The sequence below is a fragment of the Podarcis muralis genome, chromosome 5 (genome assembly GCF_964188315.1).
Source record: "Podarcis muralis chromosome 5, rPodMur119.hap1.1, whole genome shotgun sequence".
NCBI lineage: Eukaryota > Metazoa > Chordata > Lepidosauria > Squamata > Lacertidae > Podarcis > Podarcis muralis.
This window is the reverse complement of record NC_135659.1, coordinates 30,671,325-30,690,273: the sequence shown is the minus strand read 5'-3', so window position 1 is coordinate 30,690,273 and position 18,949 is coordinate 30,671,325. Positions and strand designations below refer to the sequence as shown.

The window sequence follows — 18,949 nt, the reverse complement described above, 5'->3', positions numbered from 1 at the left end:
TTTTTATAAGCAATTAACTAATAGGGATAGTCATCTCAAAAGATTTCGTTCTAGGTATTATAAATCGCTGGTTATGCAAGTCAGAGGTATGCGTGCGCATATCAGAAATGGCTTCAGTTGCAGCCCAAATATTACTGTTTTCGTAGGCACTGTAAAGCCCTGGCTGGCAACTAGTTTTCCAGGATAGCCACTGTGAGCAGTGACTGAAGAGTACTAGGCCAGCCATTCAATGCTGGCTGTGAAAATCCTGTTGCCATAGATGTGTTCCAATTTGCTGGCAACTGTGGAGCCACACAGAATCCCTTGAGCTGAATTGGTTCAAGAGCCACCAGTGGTTGACTCTTACTCCAAACTTGTTTTTCTAAATACCTCCAAGTGTAACAGAAGCTGGGGCTAGGAGAGCATGCTGGTATCCTTCCTTGCAAGAGCGGCCTTGCAAAGTCTGCCATTCACACTCTGAACCAGTGTTTCCCAAACTTGCGTCTCTGGCTGTTTTCGGACAAGGATTCCCATCATCCCTGACCGCTGGTCTTGCTAGCTAGGGATAATAATAATAATAATAATAATAATAATAATAATAATAATAATAATTTATTTGTACCTCGCCCATCTCGCTGGGTTTCCCCCAGCCACTCTGGGCAGCTCCCAATAGAATATTAAAAACATAAGACATCAAACATTAAAAACTTCAGATGTTTTCTAAAAGTCAGGTGGTTGTTTATTTCCTTGACATCAGATGAGAGGGCATTCCACAGGGCAGGCACCACTACCAAGAAGGCCCTCTGCCTGGTTCCCTGCAACCTCACTTCTTGCAGTGAGGGAACTGCCAGAAGGCCCTCAGAGCTGGACCTCAGTGTCCGGGCTGAACGACAGGAGTGGAGACATTCCTTCAGGTATACTGGGATGATGGGAGTTTGGAAAACACTGCCCTAATTGCTGCCATCTCTCTTTGTCTTCGCTCCTACAAGCCTCCAGACCGGAGGGAATTCCTGGGCTCTCAGGCAAATGGGGATAACATCCAGTTTCCTCGACCCTCTCCAAGGTGAAATTTGTTTTTCTCTGCCAAAACCTCTCTCAGCTTCCTGTCACTCCCAGAGAGCAGAGCAGCCCATCTTATACTTCTGTAGCAGGAACCACGTGATGTAGGCTCATGGTTCACGCTACAGTTCATGGTTCATGTGTTGGCAACAAAGCATGCAGACCCAACCGTCCCAAGCAAGGAAAGGGAAGAGGTGATTTTGCATGGCTACAAGGAGTAGCCTTCAGAAACCACATTTCCCCCCATTTCACAGTATTCCTTTAGTGCTATTAACAGACCTTGTGAGATGGAAGTTAGACAGTGCAGAATGTTAGCACCACCAAAGTGTCTGGAAACCTTGCTCATGTCTGGTTCCTCCGTAGGCACCATAGGCGCCGACTCCATGGGGCTTGAGGGGGCCCGAGCCCCCTCAAAAATTCGTTTGGGGGGGCTCTGCCCCCCCAATAATCTCCGGCGCCCCTCCAGCAGAGCGCCATCGCCGCCCCTCCCCCAGCCCAAAATGCACAGGGAGGGGCGGGCTGCATGCCTCCTGCCCTCCCTCCCGAGCAAAAGCTCCACCCAATTTCCTTTGGAGCTGATTAATAGGCGCAGCACGCTCTCCCCTATTCGCTCACGAGGAGGCGGCGCCACTTTATTTGCATATTCATGAGCTTATTTATTATTCATGAGCTTTCCTGGGCCCCCCCAATATTTTTTATAAGTCCGCGTCCCTGGTAGGCACAGTTAGATTTGTTGGTTGTGGTTCATCAGAGATGTTAGCCTCTTGAAGATGCAATGTTTTAGTAGCACTTGTACAAGAAATAAATTTTCTCATCCTCCAGTTACATTATTATAGCCACCAGCCAAAAGATGCTGGCTGATACTCATGGAGCTATAAGCTATATAGCCCTGAGGCCTGCTAGCAGTTGTCTGTGCACACAAAATGACACTTGTCACCTACAAACTATGGTGATTTATTGCCTGGAAAATGGCTCTTCCTTGCGACACATGAAGCTGTTAAATAAGAAATAGTTGCGTATATATTGTGCAATAAAATGATCCCCGGGGATAGCTGAGTAGAAGGTTTATTTACATGAAAAGCCAACTCTCCTCCAGTTCAATAAAGGAACCCAGGAGCTTGTCATCTTGGAGTAATTTTAATAGCTGTGAACTTAGGCTTTGTCATAGAAAGTCTCGGTCTCTTGGGGGGTTGTACTAACGGGGTTTTTCCTAACATCTAATTAAAGGAAATTTAATTGGGCAGGCAATACTATTTATACACCAAGAGTTATACTTACTGATTTAACCTAGGCCTGCAATTTTGTTTCTCAGTATTGTCTTACTGCCTTGAGATGGGTTAATTGCCGCTGGTTCCTTGTCTGACCTGGTTGTTTAATCTGCACATAATTTCTTTCGATTTTTCAAAGCCTCGTTTAAGAGATTAAGTGCTTTTTCTTTCATTCTTCTCTCTTCCTTCCCGCTTTCCCCCTGCTATACAGGTGCTGTTACATCTGAACAGCTTTTCCTAAAGCTTTGAAACAGCCCTGCTATGAAGCTGCATTTATTCCTTTGCTCTTATAGCAGAACTGCTGGCTTCCTATTAGAGCTATTGACAGGTTTCCCATTACTGTCCTAGTAGTCACATGTGGCCCCTGGTGGCTGGTGTGGTGTAGTGGTTAAGAGCGGTAGTCTCGTAATCTGGTGAACCGGGTTCGATTCCCCGCTCCTCCACATGCAGCTGCTGGGTGACCTTGGGCCAGTCACACTTCTCTGAAGTATCTCAGCCTCACTCACCTCACAGAGTGTTTGTTGTGGGGGAGAAAGGGAAAGAAGAATGTTAGCTGCTTTGAGACTCCTTAAGGTAGTGATAAAGCGGGATATCAAATCCAAACTCTTCTTCTTCTCCTTCTTCCTGTCCTGAGCTTCTAACACTGCCAACTTGAGCTGCTTGAAAGAGTGGTGGCCTAAAGAAGGAACCCAAGGAATTGTAGCTTGGCAAGGATTCTGTTAGTTCCCTCGTATTCCCTTCCCCTCGAAACTACACTTCCCAGGATGGTGAAGTACAGTCATACCTTGGAAGCCGAACGGAAGCCGTTCCGGAAGTCCGTTCGACTACCAAGGCACGACTTCTGATTGGGCGCAGGAGCTTCCTGCAGCCAATCGGAAGCCCCGCCGGACATTCGGCTTCCAAAAGAACATTCGCAAACCGAAACACTCACTTCCGGGTTTGCGGCGTTCGGGAGCCAAAACGTTCGACTGCTAAGGCGTTCATCAACCAAGGTGCGACTGTGTATGACTGTTATCACAGCTTGAATCTGTTGGGTGGATATGCTCTTCAGAGAAAATGAAAAGGTGACTCAAAGGCTACTTAGGTGAAATAAAGGACAGTACAAGACGCCTTTTAAGAACTGAAGCACCAACTCCCCCAACACTCTCCCCTAGACTTCTTTATTTTAAGTGAAGTTTTTGGGGGCAGGGGGTTGAAGCGGAGTGTTTTGTTTGAAAACCTAGCTTTATGAACATTGCACAGACTCGGGCTTTAATCTCATTTTGGCTCTTGCACAAAATACATTTTATTGCTCTTTCACCAGAGGGGATGAAGGTAACTCTCCATCATATTCACGAGCCCTGCCAAGAACTACAGAAGGAGTTATGAAATGAAAAATACTTTCCAGCCTCCACAGGTTATTAACAGAAACTTACAGAATTTAATACGCCAAATTAATCTGGCTTGGTAAGCACTTAGACCTGCCAATCATAAAATAGTGTGTTTTTGTTTTGCCAAGGTATTCAAGCAAGTGTTTAAATCTAATGCTCTCTGCTGTATGCAAAATGCACCAGGGTGGTCATTGACTCGGTAAAATCGAGGGGCTCAGAGGCATGTGAATGAAAGATCCTTGCAGAAAACTGATTTACAAGTCAAAATGTGGCTGGTACGTGTGCGTTCCTTTTAAACTGAGAGGTTCATCATATACCTGAGAATTAAAATGGTAGCTTTGCTTTTTCATCATCTTAATGTCCACTCGTATTTACCTGAAAGCACATGAACTGTGTATAAAGCATTATACCAGAACGTTCTGCATTTCAGATGATTAAGAATGGGAGGATTTAGTTTAAAGGAAGTAGGAAAGTGTGGAGGGGAGTTTATGTAAAGCCATCTATTGAAAATAGGAAAAGGCACAAAACATGAAAAAATTGACAAACGTGGTTAAACGGCTAACACATGATAACCTCCTTTATTAAAGTCTTACCCAACTTTTTTTTCTAATAGAGGGAGAAACAGATTATAAATTCTTGCAAATTAAATATAAACCTACAGTAAGGCAGGCCAAGAAGCAATTTGAGGAGCAAGTCAAGGCATTAACTATACACCTCAAGGTGTTTCTACGATTACAATAGTTAGCCAAACAGAAGAATAAGCCTTGCTGAGGAACTTATTTGCTTTCCTTTTTTTCAAAGAGAATTCTTACCTTACTAACCTTATTTGGGGGGGGGGGGCAACCTTGTGGGTTAACAACAGACAAACATGCTGATAGTATCTGGATTTTCAAGAAGCTCTTGACAAAAGTTAGTGAGTTTCTCTTTTAACCAATCACTTATTGATAAGGCAAGAGGCACATGAAAGGAAGAAATCAATGGAATCCACTAGAGATCTGTTTGACTTATCGTGCATTATCTGGAATGCACGGGGTATATGGTGAGGTAACAAAGTCCCAGCAAGGATGTTGAAATTCCATACAGATTGGAAGAGCTTCAGGACTCTCCAAACTGGATAACCGGTCATTGTAAGTGTAGATGAGGCTTTGTGTGAACATTAGGACAAAAAGCAACACCCCCTAACGTTTTGCATACACTCAAGGAGTCCAATTTTACTGCAGTTACCCAGGAAATACATAATTTGAATTAGCTGGAGGAGTTTGGGCCAAACAACAGGCTTATAAAACCTATGGATCTTAATCACCCACCTTGCCCAAATTTGCACACACGAAGAAACCAGGTGATGAACTGGACCGTAGAGCCATGCTTCTGGTTCTGCACCCAATGACATTTAGTTCCCCCTAGCTCGGCCTCTGACATCTATACATTGTGTGTGGTTTCTATTGGCTTGTGTACCTATGCAACCACAATTCCAGGCTTTTCTCCAACTCACAGCTAACACATGCTTGGGGAAGTAACAGATGGTGCACTGGGAACATGGTGCTTAACCTGATCTCTCTCTGGCCAGGCCAATGGAGAGAAGAGGCAAGGTCAGTGCGGTGCAAACCTTCTGGCAGAACCAATTGGGAAGCTGGGGCAAACTGTTTTATCATGGATGGGACCAGCAGCACTGTTCCACAGCTCTTTTAAATCACATGGGCACATGTCAAGAGTGTTTACAAACAATGGGGGCTGCTTCTGTCCCTATAATTTACTCCCAGGGCATGTGAAAAGTAAAGAAGGCAGGTGTTTATGTTATTAAAGCTCCTCTTGCATTGCTGTTGGTAAAACCGAAGATAAGAGGATTACAGGGAGCTGTCAAGTATACCGCACCTTTGTCCTACATTCATAGTGGTTTCCAGAGAGATTTGCAAAGGATTCCCCACTCCAGAAAATTGTATTGTATTTCATGTCACTCGTTCCTCCCAGTTGTATAGGAAGCTAGTTGGGAGGGCATGAGAAATAGCCCCTTGTGCTTAGAATTGGTGCTTTTACGAATGTGATTGCGTTGAAATAGTCAAGTAACAACAAGGCACCTTTTCAGTACCATGAGTGTCAAAACTATTGGAGGCAACGTGTAATCTGGGCTTCCCTGTGAGTTTCTAGTCTGTAGAAAACCTGGAAATATCTGAACAGTGTGATCACAGCAACTCTTCCCAGTAGATCTTGCCCCAGTGAGACAGTTGCGGGGAATGAAAGTCCCTACCTTCCCACCGCTCCCTAAGGCTCCTCCTGCTGTTCCTTCCCCAGCAGCCTAAGGCTCTGTCGTCTTGTCTCTCATTGCTCCACCCTCTTAATTACTCTGGGTGTTCTTGGAGACCAGTGGGGAGGGGAGCTGGTCGCAGCAATAGGGGAAGACTCTCTGGATTCTTCAGCAGCCTGCCCCATCTCTGTCTACTGGCCCGCCTCCTCTCCTGCCTCTGATTCTGGACTGCTCTCTGCCACAGACTCTTCCTGCTCACTAAGCCCTGTTGCCTCTTCAGCTTCTGACTCTTCCTCCTCCCAGTCTGCACCCTCTGACCACCCATTGTTGTCCCACCACCAACCCCCTGGCTCCGAGCCTTCTTCCCCTGGGGGTTCCCTTGGGGGTTCCCCAGCTGGTGCCTCGCACCACTCTGCATCAGCCAATCCATGACACTAATGCTTCCAGGCTGTCCTGCTCTCCCTACCCATTAGATGTAAGCAAAACTAGCATTTTTTTATTTTTTTAAATAGAAGAACTAGATTGTATGGGGGAGGGAGGGAGCTTCCCCCACCTCCTTCTTTGCACTTGAGGAAGAGGCTTCCAAAAACTGATCTGACTAGTAGTTTTCTAACTGGCCATGCTTCTCTTAGCTTTCATGCTATATTTACATTTCTGTGGTCTGTGGTGGAGGGACGCAGGTGGCACTGTGGTCTAAACCAGTGAGCCTCTTAGACTTGCCAATCAGAAGGTCAGCGGTTCAAATCCCCACGACGGGGTGAGCTCCCGTTGCTTGGTCCCAGCTCCTGCCAACCTAGCAGTTCGAAAGCACGCCCAAAAAGTGCAAATAGATAAATAGGTCCTGCTCCAGTGGGAAGGTAAACGGCTTTTCCGTTCACTGCTCTGGTTTTGGTGTCCCATTGCACCAGAAGCAACTTAGTCATGCTGGCCAAATGACCCGGAAAAACTGCAGAGAAATGCCGGCTCCCTCGGCCTATAAAGTGAGATGAGCGCCGCAACCCCAGAGTCGTCTGCGACTGGACTTAACTGTCAGGGGTCCTTTACCTTTACCTTTTAGTCCGGGGGGGGGGGGGAGAGTGGATTGTCAAATTATACACACACACACAATTCCCCTGTATCTTGTAATTTTTTTTTAAAAAAAATTTGCTTATCAAAGTGGATGTAGTTAAAAACCTAAAATCTGTGCAAATGCATTTAACTAGAATAATTCTGAATTCCTTCCTCCACGTTGCCTTGCTTCCAGTTCCTCTTCCTGGCCACCGTAGCTGGGGAAATATTTTTATAGCCTTAGCAATCCTCTCTTTGGTGTGTTTACTCAGAAGTAAGTCCTGCCGAGCTCAATGGGATTTCAGACTTAAAACTGATGGTTGCCTAGGCAACTAGTCGTGAAGTCTCCCCTACTTCTGGCCTTGCAGTTCACCTGATACTACTTGCAGTCTCTCCTTTGGAGACCTGGTTTTCTCCGGTTCAGGCAGTGATGAATAAGCAGGCATCCTTTTTGCATTTAGTTAGATCATCTTGTAGTTGCAGGTCGACATATATGGTAGGTTTCTTTGTTTTAAAGGATGCTTATTGTCTTCCAGAAAAACCCAAAGGCAGCTCTCCTTGTAAGAATAGGGGGCAGGGGGCAGTTTCCTAAAGTGTGGTTTTGTTTTACTTAGCTCTTCAAGACACGTAGGTGAAAATTGAAATCATACTGGGCTGTGTAATTATAAGCAACAAAATTAGATCTCTCCATAACACCCAAATTCTCATACTTGCATAGCTCATATCCGGTGAACATAATGAACAACAAAAGCCTGAAATCACTGAAGAGAGCTGCGCAAATGCTTTGAGAACTGCTCTTTGTGGAAAGAAATTAATTCTAAAACGTTGACTAATTTTTAATTGTTAAGAACCGCTTTTTAGCGACGTCCATTGTAGCATCATGACTTGTGATGCCCCTTTTGCAATACCATTTTCCCTTCAGGAAAAAAAGGCTTTTATAAAGAAGAACTAAACGGTGTGGTGCGTCCTTTGTTTGGTACGATTTTAAAACTCTTGAGTTTGTTTATCAGTCAATGGGGGCAGAATCTTCAGATGGATGTATTTCACAGAATAAACAAAATTGCCCAGGCTTGAGTAAATCCGTTTAGGGGTGCTATTCACAATGGGTAGAGAAAGGGCTGTGCGTGTTCCTTTTTCATTTCAGAAAGCAAGTGAATGAGGTTAACAGTTTGTAGGTCTTGTACAGGAGTGGCTAATCCCTGACCTAAGGGTCTGATTCTCCCCGTCCCCCCGGAAAAAAACAAGGTTTTCTTGCTACACAAGAACCCTCCCATTTTGGCAGTGGCAGAGCATGTTATTGTTGTTTAGTCATGTCTGACTCTTCGTGACCCCATGGACCAGAGCACACCAGGCACTCCTGTCTTCCACTGCCTCCCGCAGTTTGGTCAAAGGCAGAGCATAGGAAAACAATATAAGCGGATACTGGACTGGGTTGAGCAGAGACATCTGAACCACTTTAACGGGGATGCAACTCACTCCTTTCCCAGTCATTGGATGGTTCATTTGAGCAAGGAGGGCACAATAACCCCCTCCTTTGCTGATCTACATGGGTTAGCTGAGGGTTGGTGTGTGTGTGTGTGTGTGTGTGTGTGTGTGTGTGTGTAGCGGCTACACCCACTACTGGAGGGTTAGCCAAGGGTGAATATAGCCCTTCGGCCAAAAGGAAAAGGTTAGCCACTCCCTGGTCTAATGGATTACGTTTACATTCAAGAGTATAAAGCACAATTTGATCTGCCAGCAATGAATGACAGCTGCTTTTTCCTTCCTTCTCGTTACAGGAATGTTTACCCTTGCAGAAGTTGCATCTCTTAATGACATTCAGCCAACGTACCGCATCCTGAAACCATGGTGGGACGTATTTATGGATTACCTAGCAGTCGTTATGCTGATGGTCGCCATTTTTGCTGGAACCATGCAGCTGACCAAAGATCAGGTGGTCTGTTTGCCCGTCCTGCAGTCGGCTGTCAACGCAAAGGTGCAGCCCACCTCCCCGGCGAGTGCCAAAGCTACAAACGCTGTTCCGGAAGCCGAAACAACCGCAGCCCAAGACAAAGAAGCGCCGGGAGCGAGGGCCGTTTCTTTTGCACCTGTCGTCGCAACTGACATACCTCTCAGCAGATCTACCTTTCCGCCGTTGCACTCCACTGTCGCCAGTCCGGAGGAGAAGAAGGAGCAGGCGGATCCCCTGGGCCGAAAAACTAACTTGGATTATCAGCAATATGTTTTCATTAACCAGATGTGCTACCACTTGGCTCTTCCTTGGTATTCAAAGTACTTTCCCTACTTAGCTCTTATACATACCATTATTTTAATGGTCAGCAGCAACTTTTGGTTCAAATACCCCAAAACCTGCTCGAAGATCGAGCACTTTGTTTCCATCCTGGGGAAGTGCTTTGAATCTCCGTGGACTACAAAGGCGTTGTCTGAGACGGCGTGTGAGGATTCTGAGGAGAATAAGCAGAGGCTGACCGGGGCCCAGTCTTTGCCCAAGCATGTGTCCACCAGCAGCGATGAAGGAAGTCCGAGCGCCAACACCCCCATGATCAACAAGACGGGCTTCAAGTTTTCAGCGGAGAAGCCCGTCGTCGAGGTTCCGAGCATGACCATTTTGGACAAAAAAGATGGCGAGCAAGCCAAAGCCCTCTTCGAAAAAGTACGGAAATTCCGGGCGCACGTGGAGGACAGCGACTTGATATACAAGCTCTACGTCGTCCAGACGGTCATCAAAACTGTGAAGTTCATATTTATTCTCTGCTACACGGCAAACTTCGTCAACGAAATCAGCTTTGAGCACAGCTGCATGCCCAAAGTGGAGCACCTGACTGGCTACCAGGAGTTCGAATGCACACACAACATGGCTTACATGCTGAAAAAGCTGCTCATCAGTTACATTTCCCTCATTTGCGTCTATGGTTTCATCTGTTTGTACACACTCTTCTGGTTGTTCCGGTTACCCCTGAAGGAGTATTCCTTCGAGAAGGTTAGGGAAGAGAGCAGCTTCAGCGATATTCCGGATGTTAAGAACGACTTTGCGTTTCTCTTGCACATGGTGGACCAGTATGACCAGCTGTACTCCAAGCGGTTTGGTGTCTTCTTGTCAGAGGTGAGTGAGAACAAGCTGAGGGAAATAAGCCTGAATCACGAGTGGACTTTCGAAAAGCTGCGCCAGCATGTTTCCCGCAACGCCCAGGACAAGCAAGAACTCCATCTCTTCATGCTCTCAGGGGTCCCTGATGCCGTGTTTGATCTTACCGACTTGGACGTGCTGAAACTTGAGCTGATCCCTGAAGCTAAAATCCCGGCTAAGATCTCCCAGATGACGAACCTGCAAGAGCTACACCTCTACCACTGTCCCGCAAAGGTGGAACAAACAGCCTTCAGCTTCCTTCGCGACCACCTGAGGTGCCTGCACGTGAAGTTCACCGACGTGGCGGAAATCCCGGCTTGGGTGTACTTACTTAAAAACCTCCGGGAGTTGTACCTGATAGGCAACTTGAACTCTGAAAACAACAAAATGATAGGACTTGAATCTCTTAGGGAACTGAGGCACCTCAAAATTCTCTACGTGAAAAGCAACCTGACCAAAATCCCATCCAACATCACAGATGTGGCCCCACATCTAACCAAGCTCGTCATCCATAACGACGGCACCAAGCTCTTTGTCTTGAATAGCCTTAAGAAAATGATGAATGTAGCAGAGCTGGAATTGCAGAATTGCGACCTGGAGCGGATTCCGCACGCCATCTTCAGCCTCACCAACTTGCAGGAGCTGGACCTGAAGTCCAACAGCATACGCACAATCGAAGAAGTCATCAGCTTCCAGCATTTGAAAAGACTGACTTGCCTGAAGTTGTGGCACAACAAAATAGTCATCATTCCTCCTTCCATTACCCACGTGAAAAACCTGGAGTCGCTTTACCTCTCCAACAATAAACTCGAATCCTTACCGGCTGCAGTGTTCAGTTTACAGAAGCTCCGATGCTTAGATGTGAGCTACAACTCTATTGCAGCGATTCCCCTGGAGGTAGGCCTTCTGCAGAACCTCCAGCACCTGCATATCACCGGAAACAAAGTAGACATTTTGCCAAAACAGCTCTTTAAGTGTACCAAGCTGAGGACTTTGAGCCTGGGGCAAAACTGCATCACCTCGATTCCGGAAAAGATTGGCCAGCTCTTGCAGCTAACACACCTAGAGCTGAAGGGGAACTGTTTGGACCGTCTCCCGGCTACGCTGGGTCTGTGTCGGCTTCTCAGGAAAAGTGGACTCATTGTAGAAGATCACCTCTTTGACACGTTGCCTTCAGAGGTCAAAGAAGCGTTGAACCAAGACACAAACATTCCCTTTGCTAATGGGATTTGAAGAGAGGTAGAACTCCCAAGTGACTAACGTAGATTATATTAAAAGTACAACTTGTTATAAAACCCTGTGTTGGGAATCCGGAACTCCTTTTTTGTAAGAAAGGACTGTTAAGCAAGGGTGGTAGAAGCTTGTTTGGTGTTTGTAGTATTTTGAAACATCATTTCCAAATTTTTTGGAGGGGAAAGAGGAAGGGGCGGGGAGGGAAATCCTTAAACAATCTTGATTCTTCTTCTTTTTCCTTTAAAAGATGTTTGTAACTTGGATGCTGCCGCTTTTGAATGTTTACAAACTGCTCGCCTGCTTAATGTACATGATTAAACTGGTGACCTTTTCTTACTATAAAAATGCATTTAGTGGCTCAGTTCATTTTAGCGCTCTTTTAGAGACCACAGGTGCTGTATTGCTGACGCTGATCTGGCAAGGAGAAACTGGACGTTCATTCAGTTGCGAATTGTCTAATGTGATCATCCGCCCTCTGCTATGTGGATGGGAATAGGGATTTCTACCTTTCTTGCAACGTGGATGGAAAATACACCACACCTATTTTTTTAACCTCGTGGTGGCATGCATGCATGTTGCATGTGGCTATCTTTTCTGGACCACAAATCTTGTTTCCTAAATGTACAGCAAAGGGATGTTTCACATTCAATAGGTCCCAAATACACACCCTGAATGCGATCATCATCTCCCACTAGAAAAGGCTGGGAATCTTCCGACAAAGAGCACGGGAGAAAGCAAGGTTGGGTTGACTAGGAGGGAGCACTGCTATATCACGCTAGCCTCAGGCTGTGCCAAAGTACAGCATACCAAGGGCAAATGTTAGTGACGAGCTATGCTAGAAAGAACACTTTGCCTAAACAGAGATCCATTGGCACAGACAACACCTCAAATCATGCCCTGAAGCTCTTACGTATGCAGCTGAAATAAAAATTGAAAGGCATAGCGTGCAGCACCTCAATAGCGATGGAGTATGAAGCATCAGCTCTTTTCCACAGAACAGTAGTTTTTAACAAAACAATTTTCCCAACATCACATTTTGGAGCTTCTACAGACTATGGTCTCGATGCCTGCCACCATCCGGGTCTGTTCCTTAATCATATTAGGCCTTCTGCTCTTTTGACTAATTTAAACACCAATGGACTAATCGAAACCCACTTAGCTAAAACAAATGGCTGGGAAAGCTGGGTTCAAGCTGAACGTAGCCTTAAAAAACCCAAAAAACCTACAACCCAGTAGTGGAGCCCCCACCCCTTTATTCAAGAATAATACGTTCAGCAGCCTAGTTTTAGAGAGTACATAAACAAAGAATTTGCACCATCATATTAAGTTTGCTTCCTCGACGATGGTTGATCTTGTTACTGTTTATTCCAGGAAGACAAAATAATGGCAAATTCATCAGCTGAAAAAACCCCCCACTCTATAAAGCCGAACAGTTTTTCTGTGTCAAGCTGAGTTATATGGACGGACGGCTTGGCAGCAGGAAGATAAAATGATGTTGGGAAGAGTATGGATGACCAATTCACCTTCCAACAAAGCAAACACGAGCCTGGAAAACAGGGTAGGGTAGAAGCTGGTAGGAGAGTTTTGAGGCGGGTGACAGTGCGTTAACATTGCACATTTCTTTCTCTGTGCAAAGTTCCCAGCACTGCTATGCAATGAATTAAAAAATTGGTCTGGTTTTGTTTTGTTTTTAAATTTATATATAGATATAAATTATCCTGTCTTACAGTATAAATACCTCCCGAGGGCACCAAATACTAAATAGCTGCTAATTCTCTCATCCACACCCCACCCCAAAGATCACCCCACACAAAGATTACCTTCACTCTACACAGTCCCCATCACAGCATACTACAACTGGAAGACAATGCAGTGACAGTATTGTCAGAACTTCAGATTATTAAACTTGGTGGAGCCACATACTTGGTTTCTACCCCCCCCCCAAAAAAAACCCCACTTCACTAGTCAGTTTGCCATAAATACAATCTAGATCTGCAAACCTGCAAATACCCAAAGGTCCAGTTGAACTCAGTAGGACTCCCTTGAGTAGAGATTCATAGGGTTGCACTTTAAATCCTCTTGAGGCGAATGTTTCCCCCTCCAATTCCAAAGTATTCAAAGTGTGAGTTTTGATTCTTTGCACGTGACCATTTCTTTTTCTTGCATTGCTCAGTTGTCCTGGATAAATGCCTAGGGCTGTTCTTCAAGGTATCGCTTCTGTTGCATTTTCTCCAGCATTCGTACCTCATTGTTATGTCAGCGAGTAAATTATTCTCTCTCCTCCCCTTCCCCATTTCTATTACAATTGTGAGTGCTGCGTGGAATCTGGTGGTGTGAGTGCCACAAGCACCTATTGCTCAGTGCCAATGCCATCCCCCTCTTAATGAGTGACCGCAATAACCAACACTGAACCACTATTATCATTATTATTAAATATTTATTTACTTATAGAGTGCTCCCTCACATCACTCAAGATCAGGAGTGCTCTTGTGACACCCCCTTATTTTCTTTTTCTTTTTAAGAGGTGTAGCGGGGGACCATCAGCAGGGCTCCCCTCATCCAGATTGGAATATTGTGTGTATTACTCCTGTTGTATGGGAGCTTCTGGAGGTACAGTACTAAAACGGGAAGGGAAGGGATTGGGCTGGGGGAGTGAATTAATTTGAAAACGTCTGTTTTCATTTGGGACAAAACATCACTTAGCCCCACCTGCATATAACTCTTCCCAAGACTGTATTTATTAATTTTGCCTTGTTGAACAATGAGTTTGTTACCAGAGAGGTGGTGCTAAGACTACATTTGCTGAGTACACAGGTACTGCTGTCAGCGAGTGCGTCTTCCCAAATATCTGTACCAAACTCGTCTACTGTCTGCATTCCATTTGCTCCCTGCTTCGTTGCTGGAAGAGAGAGGGAAACAATGTGCCCTAACATGAATTGAGAACATGCTCCGGAAGTAGGACTGATAATAAAAGTCCCCTTTCTTTGAAGCAGAATAGTTAAGAATCTGGCTCCAGAATGAAAGGAACTGGCAATCGCCTACTACCAAAAGGGAGGGTAAAAGTCATTCATGCAATTCTTGCTACAAAGGCCCCTCCTGTGGCCTTTGCGTAAGTGTAGAATATTAGCAACACAGGAGGGCTGGAAAACATACGGCACCACTCTGGTCCTTTTTGTATCGCACGCTGGACAAATAATCCGAATTGTTTCTTAAATAGTTTTTTTATATTAAAAGTTATTTGTGTTAAATCCGAGGCTTACAAAATCTCCGCTGGGTTCATGACACATTTGTGTGGCCTGCTTCCCCTCTGTACCAGGTGTGCTAACTAGCAGAAGAACACCCAGCTATGCACAGGGACAGGGGGTATTTTGTTAGAAAAGCCTTTAAATTATCTCTAATAATTTAACCTCCTTTTGTGTATGGGAGGGCTGTGTGGCAAGAACTCTGAGACAGCCTGGCGGTGAAATACACTCCAGGAGTTGCTTTTCCACAAGCAGAAGGACTCCTTTCATTCGCACAAGAGAGAGATCTAGAAGAAACATCTGCTGGAGGAAGGATGGGTGGGGAGAGGCGATTTGGGCAGATTCCCGTTGTCACCTCCAAGACTCTTCCAGATAGAGTCGACTTCTACTAGCCATGGATGAAGATGGTACAGCTTCTGACTACCAGTTGCTGGAAACCACAGGAGTCAAGAGTGCTCTGGACTTCTGCTCTTCTGGCTTTCCCATGACCACGAAAGAATAGGGTGAGGGCCATGGACCGGATGCAGCCGGCTCCTCTTTTGTTCAGATACCTTCAATTCTCCAAATTTCCAGGGGACAGCAGAGAGAAGGAGGAATCAGTTATAATGATCCCCAAACCCACTGCTTTCTTCCAGAAGGCGTATCCACTCTGAGATCCAGCTCCGAGGGCCTTCTGGCAGTTCCGTCATTGTGAGAAGTGAAGTTTCAGGGAACCAGGCAGAGGGACTTCTCAGCCCTGTTGAGGGAAGTTTCTAATGTTTGATGTCTCACTGTTTGATGAAGATGACAACGACAACAGCTGGGTGCTGGGTGCAATTAAATGCTACTTTTATGAAACTAACGGACCTCATTTTCTCATGCCCATAAATTTCCATGGGTCTACTGCTCTGCATATGACTACCATAGCATATAAGCCAGGAAGTCTGGATCCAAACTTTTATTCTCTTATTGAAGCGTTTAGCAAAAGCCGGTGCATCTGCTGCTGGGTTCTGTTACGGTCTCCAAAAGGAAAGCTTTGGCAAGTTTCTGAAAGGTTTGAAATGTCAATGCCTTGGAGACTTAAGGTTTGATCCAGACTGTTTTTGAGCTGTTGAAAGAAGAGGCAACCTTGAACGTACTTCAAGTCTAGACAAGATACACACTTGGAAGTACGTCATTTTAAAAAAACACCAAAACCACAATTACATATTGCCAGTACAGACACTTTTTAAACAGCCTGCAACCTAATGCTAAACCTATTTTGGGGGGAGTCTACCCACTGACTTCTGTGGGTTGTGCGCCTGAATTGGACTGCACTATTACCGTATTTTTCGCTCCATAAGACACACTTTTTTCCTCTTAAAAACTAAGGGGAAATGTCTGTGTGTATTGAGTGAACGTGTGGTCCCTGGAGCTAAATTGCCGGAGTGCGCCATGCTCCTGAGCTGCTCTTCCCCCTCCAGCCCCGGGAGCAGCGGGCAGGCTGCATGCACCAATCCCGCTTGCTCTCCTGGCTTCAGGGATAGCCCCGCAAAGCCTCCTGAGCGAAGAGGGAGGATCGGTCCCTCTTTGCTCAGGAGGCTTTGCGTTGCTTATTTCTTGTTTTCTTCCCCTAAAAACTAGGTGTGTCTTATGGTCCAGTGCATCTAATAGAGCAAAAAATACGGTAATCACTTTGCAACCCAGCTGGCATGGCCAGTTTTGTCATCCTTTGCTTCTAGAGGCATGTGAATATAGAAATCCAAGGCAACCTCATGATTGGAGGGTGCAAAGTATTCTGTGTTATAACCCACATCCCTCAGTCTGGGGCTAATGGTCATTGGGGAAGAGATGGCAGTGCCTTCGACAAGAGGAGAGGAAGTTTCTAACAGTAAAAAGTTGTTGTGCAGAAGACTTGAGCAAGAAGGGATTCTTCATGCCATCAATCTCCATCTGCTCCATCTCTCTCTCTCTTTCTCTCTCTCAATAATCTGCTTAATTGAAAGTTTTAGCACCACTTATTCTAAAAGGGCAACTAATTGCTAAGCTGTTCTAAGGAGCACCAACTAGGCAAAGTAATAGTTCAGCAACTCACACATTCTGCACACAAAGCTGGAAGAATCCAGAAGAAAAGCAACAATAAATACAATCCACTGAAAGGAGACATAGATTTGTTCATTTATTATTATTTTTTAAAGAGTTCATCTTGTATGAATGGGAGGATCCTCTGGGTGCAGGTCTCAGTTTTAAAACTGACTTTGCCAGGCTTGTAGAACAAAGTGCAGAGCAGTGAAGGTTCAGCTAGGGATATCTAGGGTGGGGCCCCAAAGTTCTCCAAATGTTGTTGGACTCCAAACTGCAGACCTTCCAAGTGTTTCTGATTTGATCCCGGAATGTCACGCTTTTCCTTAAAAGGTAAAGGTAAAGGGACCCCTGACCATTAGGTCCAGTCATGACCAACTCTGGGGTTGCGGCGCTCATCTCGCTTTACTGGCCGAGGGAGCCGGCGTACAGCTTCTGGGTCATGTGGCCAGCATGACTAAGCCGCTTCTGGCGAACCAGAGCAGCGCATGGAAACGCCGTCTACCTTCCCGCCGGAGCAGTACCTATTTATCTACTTGCACTTTGTCGTGCTTTTGAACTGCTAGATTGGCAGGAGCAGGGACCGAGCAATGGGAGCTCACCCCATCGCGGGGATTCGAACCAGTGACCTTCTGATCGGCAAGTCCTAGGCTCTGTGGTTTAACTCACAGCGCCACCTGCATCCTTGGAACGCCCCTATTTTCATCAGAGAAATATTGGAGGGTTTGAAGTTCTGCAACCCCTGAGCCAATGAGATAAGTAACTCTACAACCTTTAGAAGACAACTGAAGGCAGCCCTGTATGGGGAAGGTTTCTTTATTTAATGTTGAATGTTTTATTGTGTTTTTAATATATGTTGGAAGCTGCCCAAAGTGGCTGGGGCAACCCAGTCAGATGGATGGGATAATAATAATAATAATAATAATAATAATAATAATAATAATAATAATAATGGAATAGGACGTCCCTATTTTCATCGGAGAAACGTTGGAGTGTATGGGATTAATGAGAGTTGGAGTCCAACAACATCTGGAATTGACACCCTTTCCATACTCTTGAGTTGGGACCAAGCTTCTGGCCTCCTCTCTTCCTTTCTTACTGTATTACCTCTCTCTGGTTGTATGCCTTTATTTTTAAACTGTAAAACTGCCAGGAAAGCAATATATTAAGGCAGTCAGTAAATCAGACTGGCAGAGAGGAGGGATGTTTCGTTATTTCTAGAGAATGAGAAATGGAGCCCCCTGCAAGTAGGGGTTACTGAATGCCCATTGCCTATAAGCAGATCATCAACCTAGCAGGATGGCAAGTTTTTCCAGCAGCGTAAGAAACAACTAACGCCGATCTAAGTCATTGTGATCGACGGGATGAAACAAGAAAACATTAGAGAGGAAATAAACGGAACCATGGAAGGAGAGGGTGGGAAGTCAGTTAAGGAATGCTCTCTGGTTTTCTATCTATTATTTGTTATCTTCAAACAGTCATTTTTCTTTCTTTTATTTTAACCTCATAGTTTCTTTTCTTTTTGCATTATATGTGTTCATATTTTGTGGAAAAACAGTGGTACCTCGGTACCTGAGAACAGAAATCGGGCTCTGGCGGCGTGGCAGCAGCAGGAGGCCCCATTAGCTAAAGTGGTGTTTCAGGTTAAGAACAGTTTCAGGTTAAGAACAGACCTCCGGAACGAATTAAGTTCTTAACCCGAGGTACCACTGTATATCAGAAATGCAATTAAAGGGGGGGGGGAGATGCCCATTGCCTGCTTTTACTTGGCAAATACGTTCAACCCACAAAGGAATCGAGGAACCCACCTTAGGAAGCTTCATTGCAGCATGAGCACAATGGCACCAGATCATTCTGGATCTTGCTGACTGTAATGTTTTATCCAATGCCAGCAATGTTAGGACAAGCTGGGAATGCGTTTATGAGGGACAAAAACCCCACACTTCTTTGCCAGTCACTATGCCAGCTGTTAATGAGAGAGCCGAATGCATGTATTTGGTTCTCTACTGCTTATGGCCACATTTCCTCCGCACAAACGTTTCCCTAGCAACCACAAAATAGTGGTGCCTGGGCTCACCCAGTCACAAAACAGTGGCAGATGCAGGCAGAGTTTAGCACAATCAGTTGGCAATTACGGGCATCACTTTCGACTGAGATCCAGGCCCTCTCGGAGGTCCAAAGAGGCCTGGGCCATTTCCAGCTTTTGAGGTACTTAGCCATAATAAAAAAATTAAATGACGGTGTGTGGAAACAAAATAAGACATTTGAAACCATTCAATAGGACACAACCTGTATCAATTTACAAAAAGAGAAAGTCTCTTCTTGTATCTCTTAACTTCTGA

General features: G+C 45.3%; 1 protein-coding gene across 7 annotated transcripts in view; it reads left to right on the top strand.

Annotated features, from left to right (window-relative positions):
• LRRC8D (leucine rich repeat containing 8 VRAC subunit D) overlaps positions 1 to 11,681 on the top strand; it is a 77,268-nt gene extending 65,587 nt beyond the window's left edge. For all 7 annotated transcript variants that reach the window (XM_028732845.2, XM_077928491.1, XM_028732848.2 and 4 more), the window contains exon 2: positions 8,744 to 11,681. In XM_028732845.2, coding sequence (XP_028588678.1) covers positions 8,746 to 11,325 — 2,580 coding nt within the window. In that variant the 5' untranslated portion in view covers positions 8,744 to 8,745 and the 3' untranslated portion in view covers positions 11,326 to 11,681. The remainder of the gene's footprint in view (positions 1 to 8,743) is intronic.
• Positions 11,682 to 18,949: the final 7,268 nt, after the last annotated feature.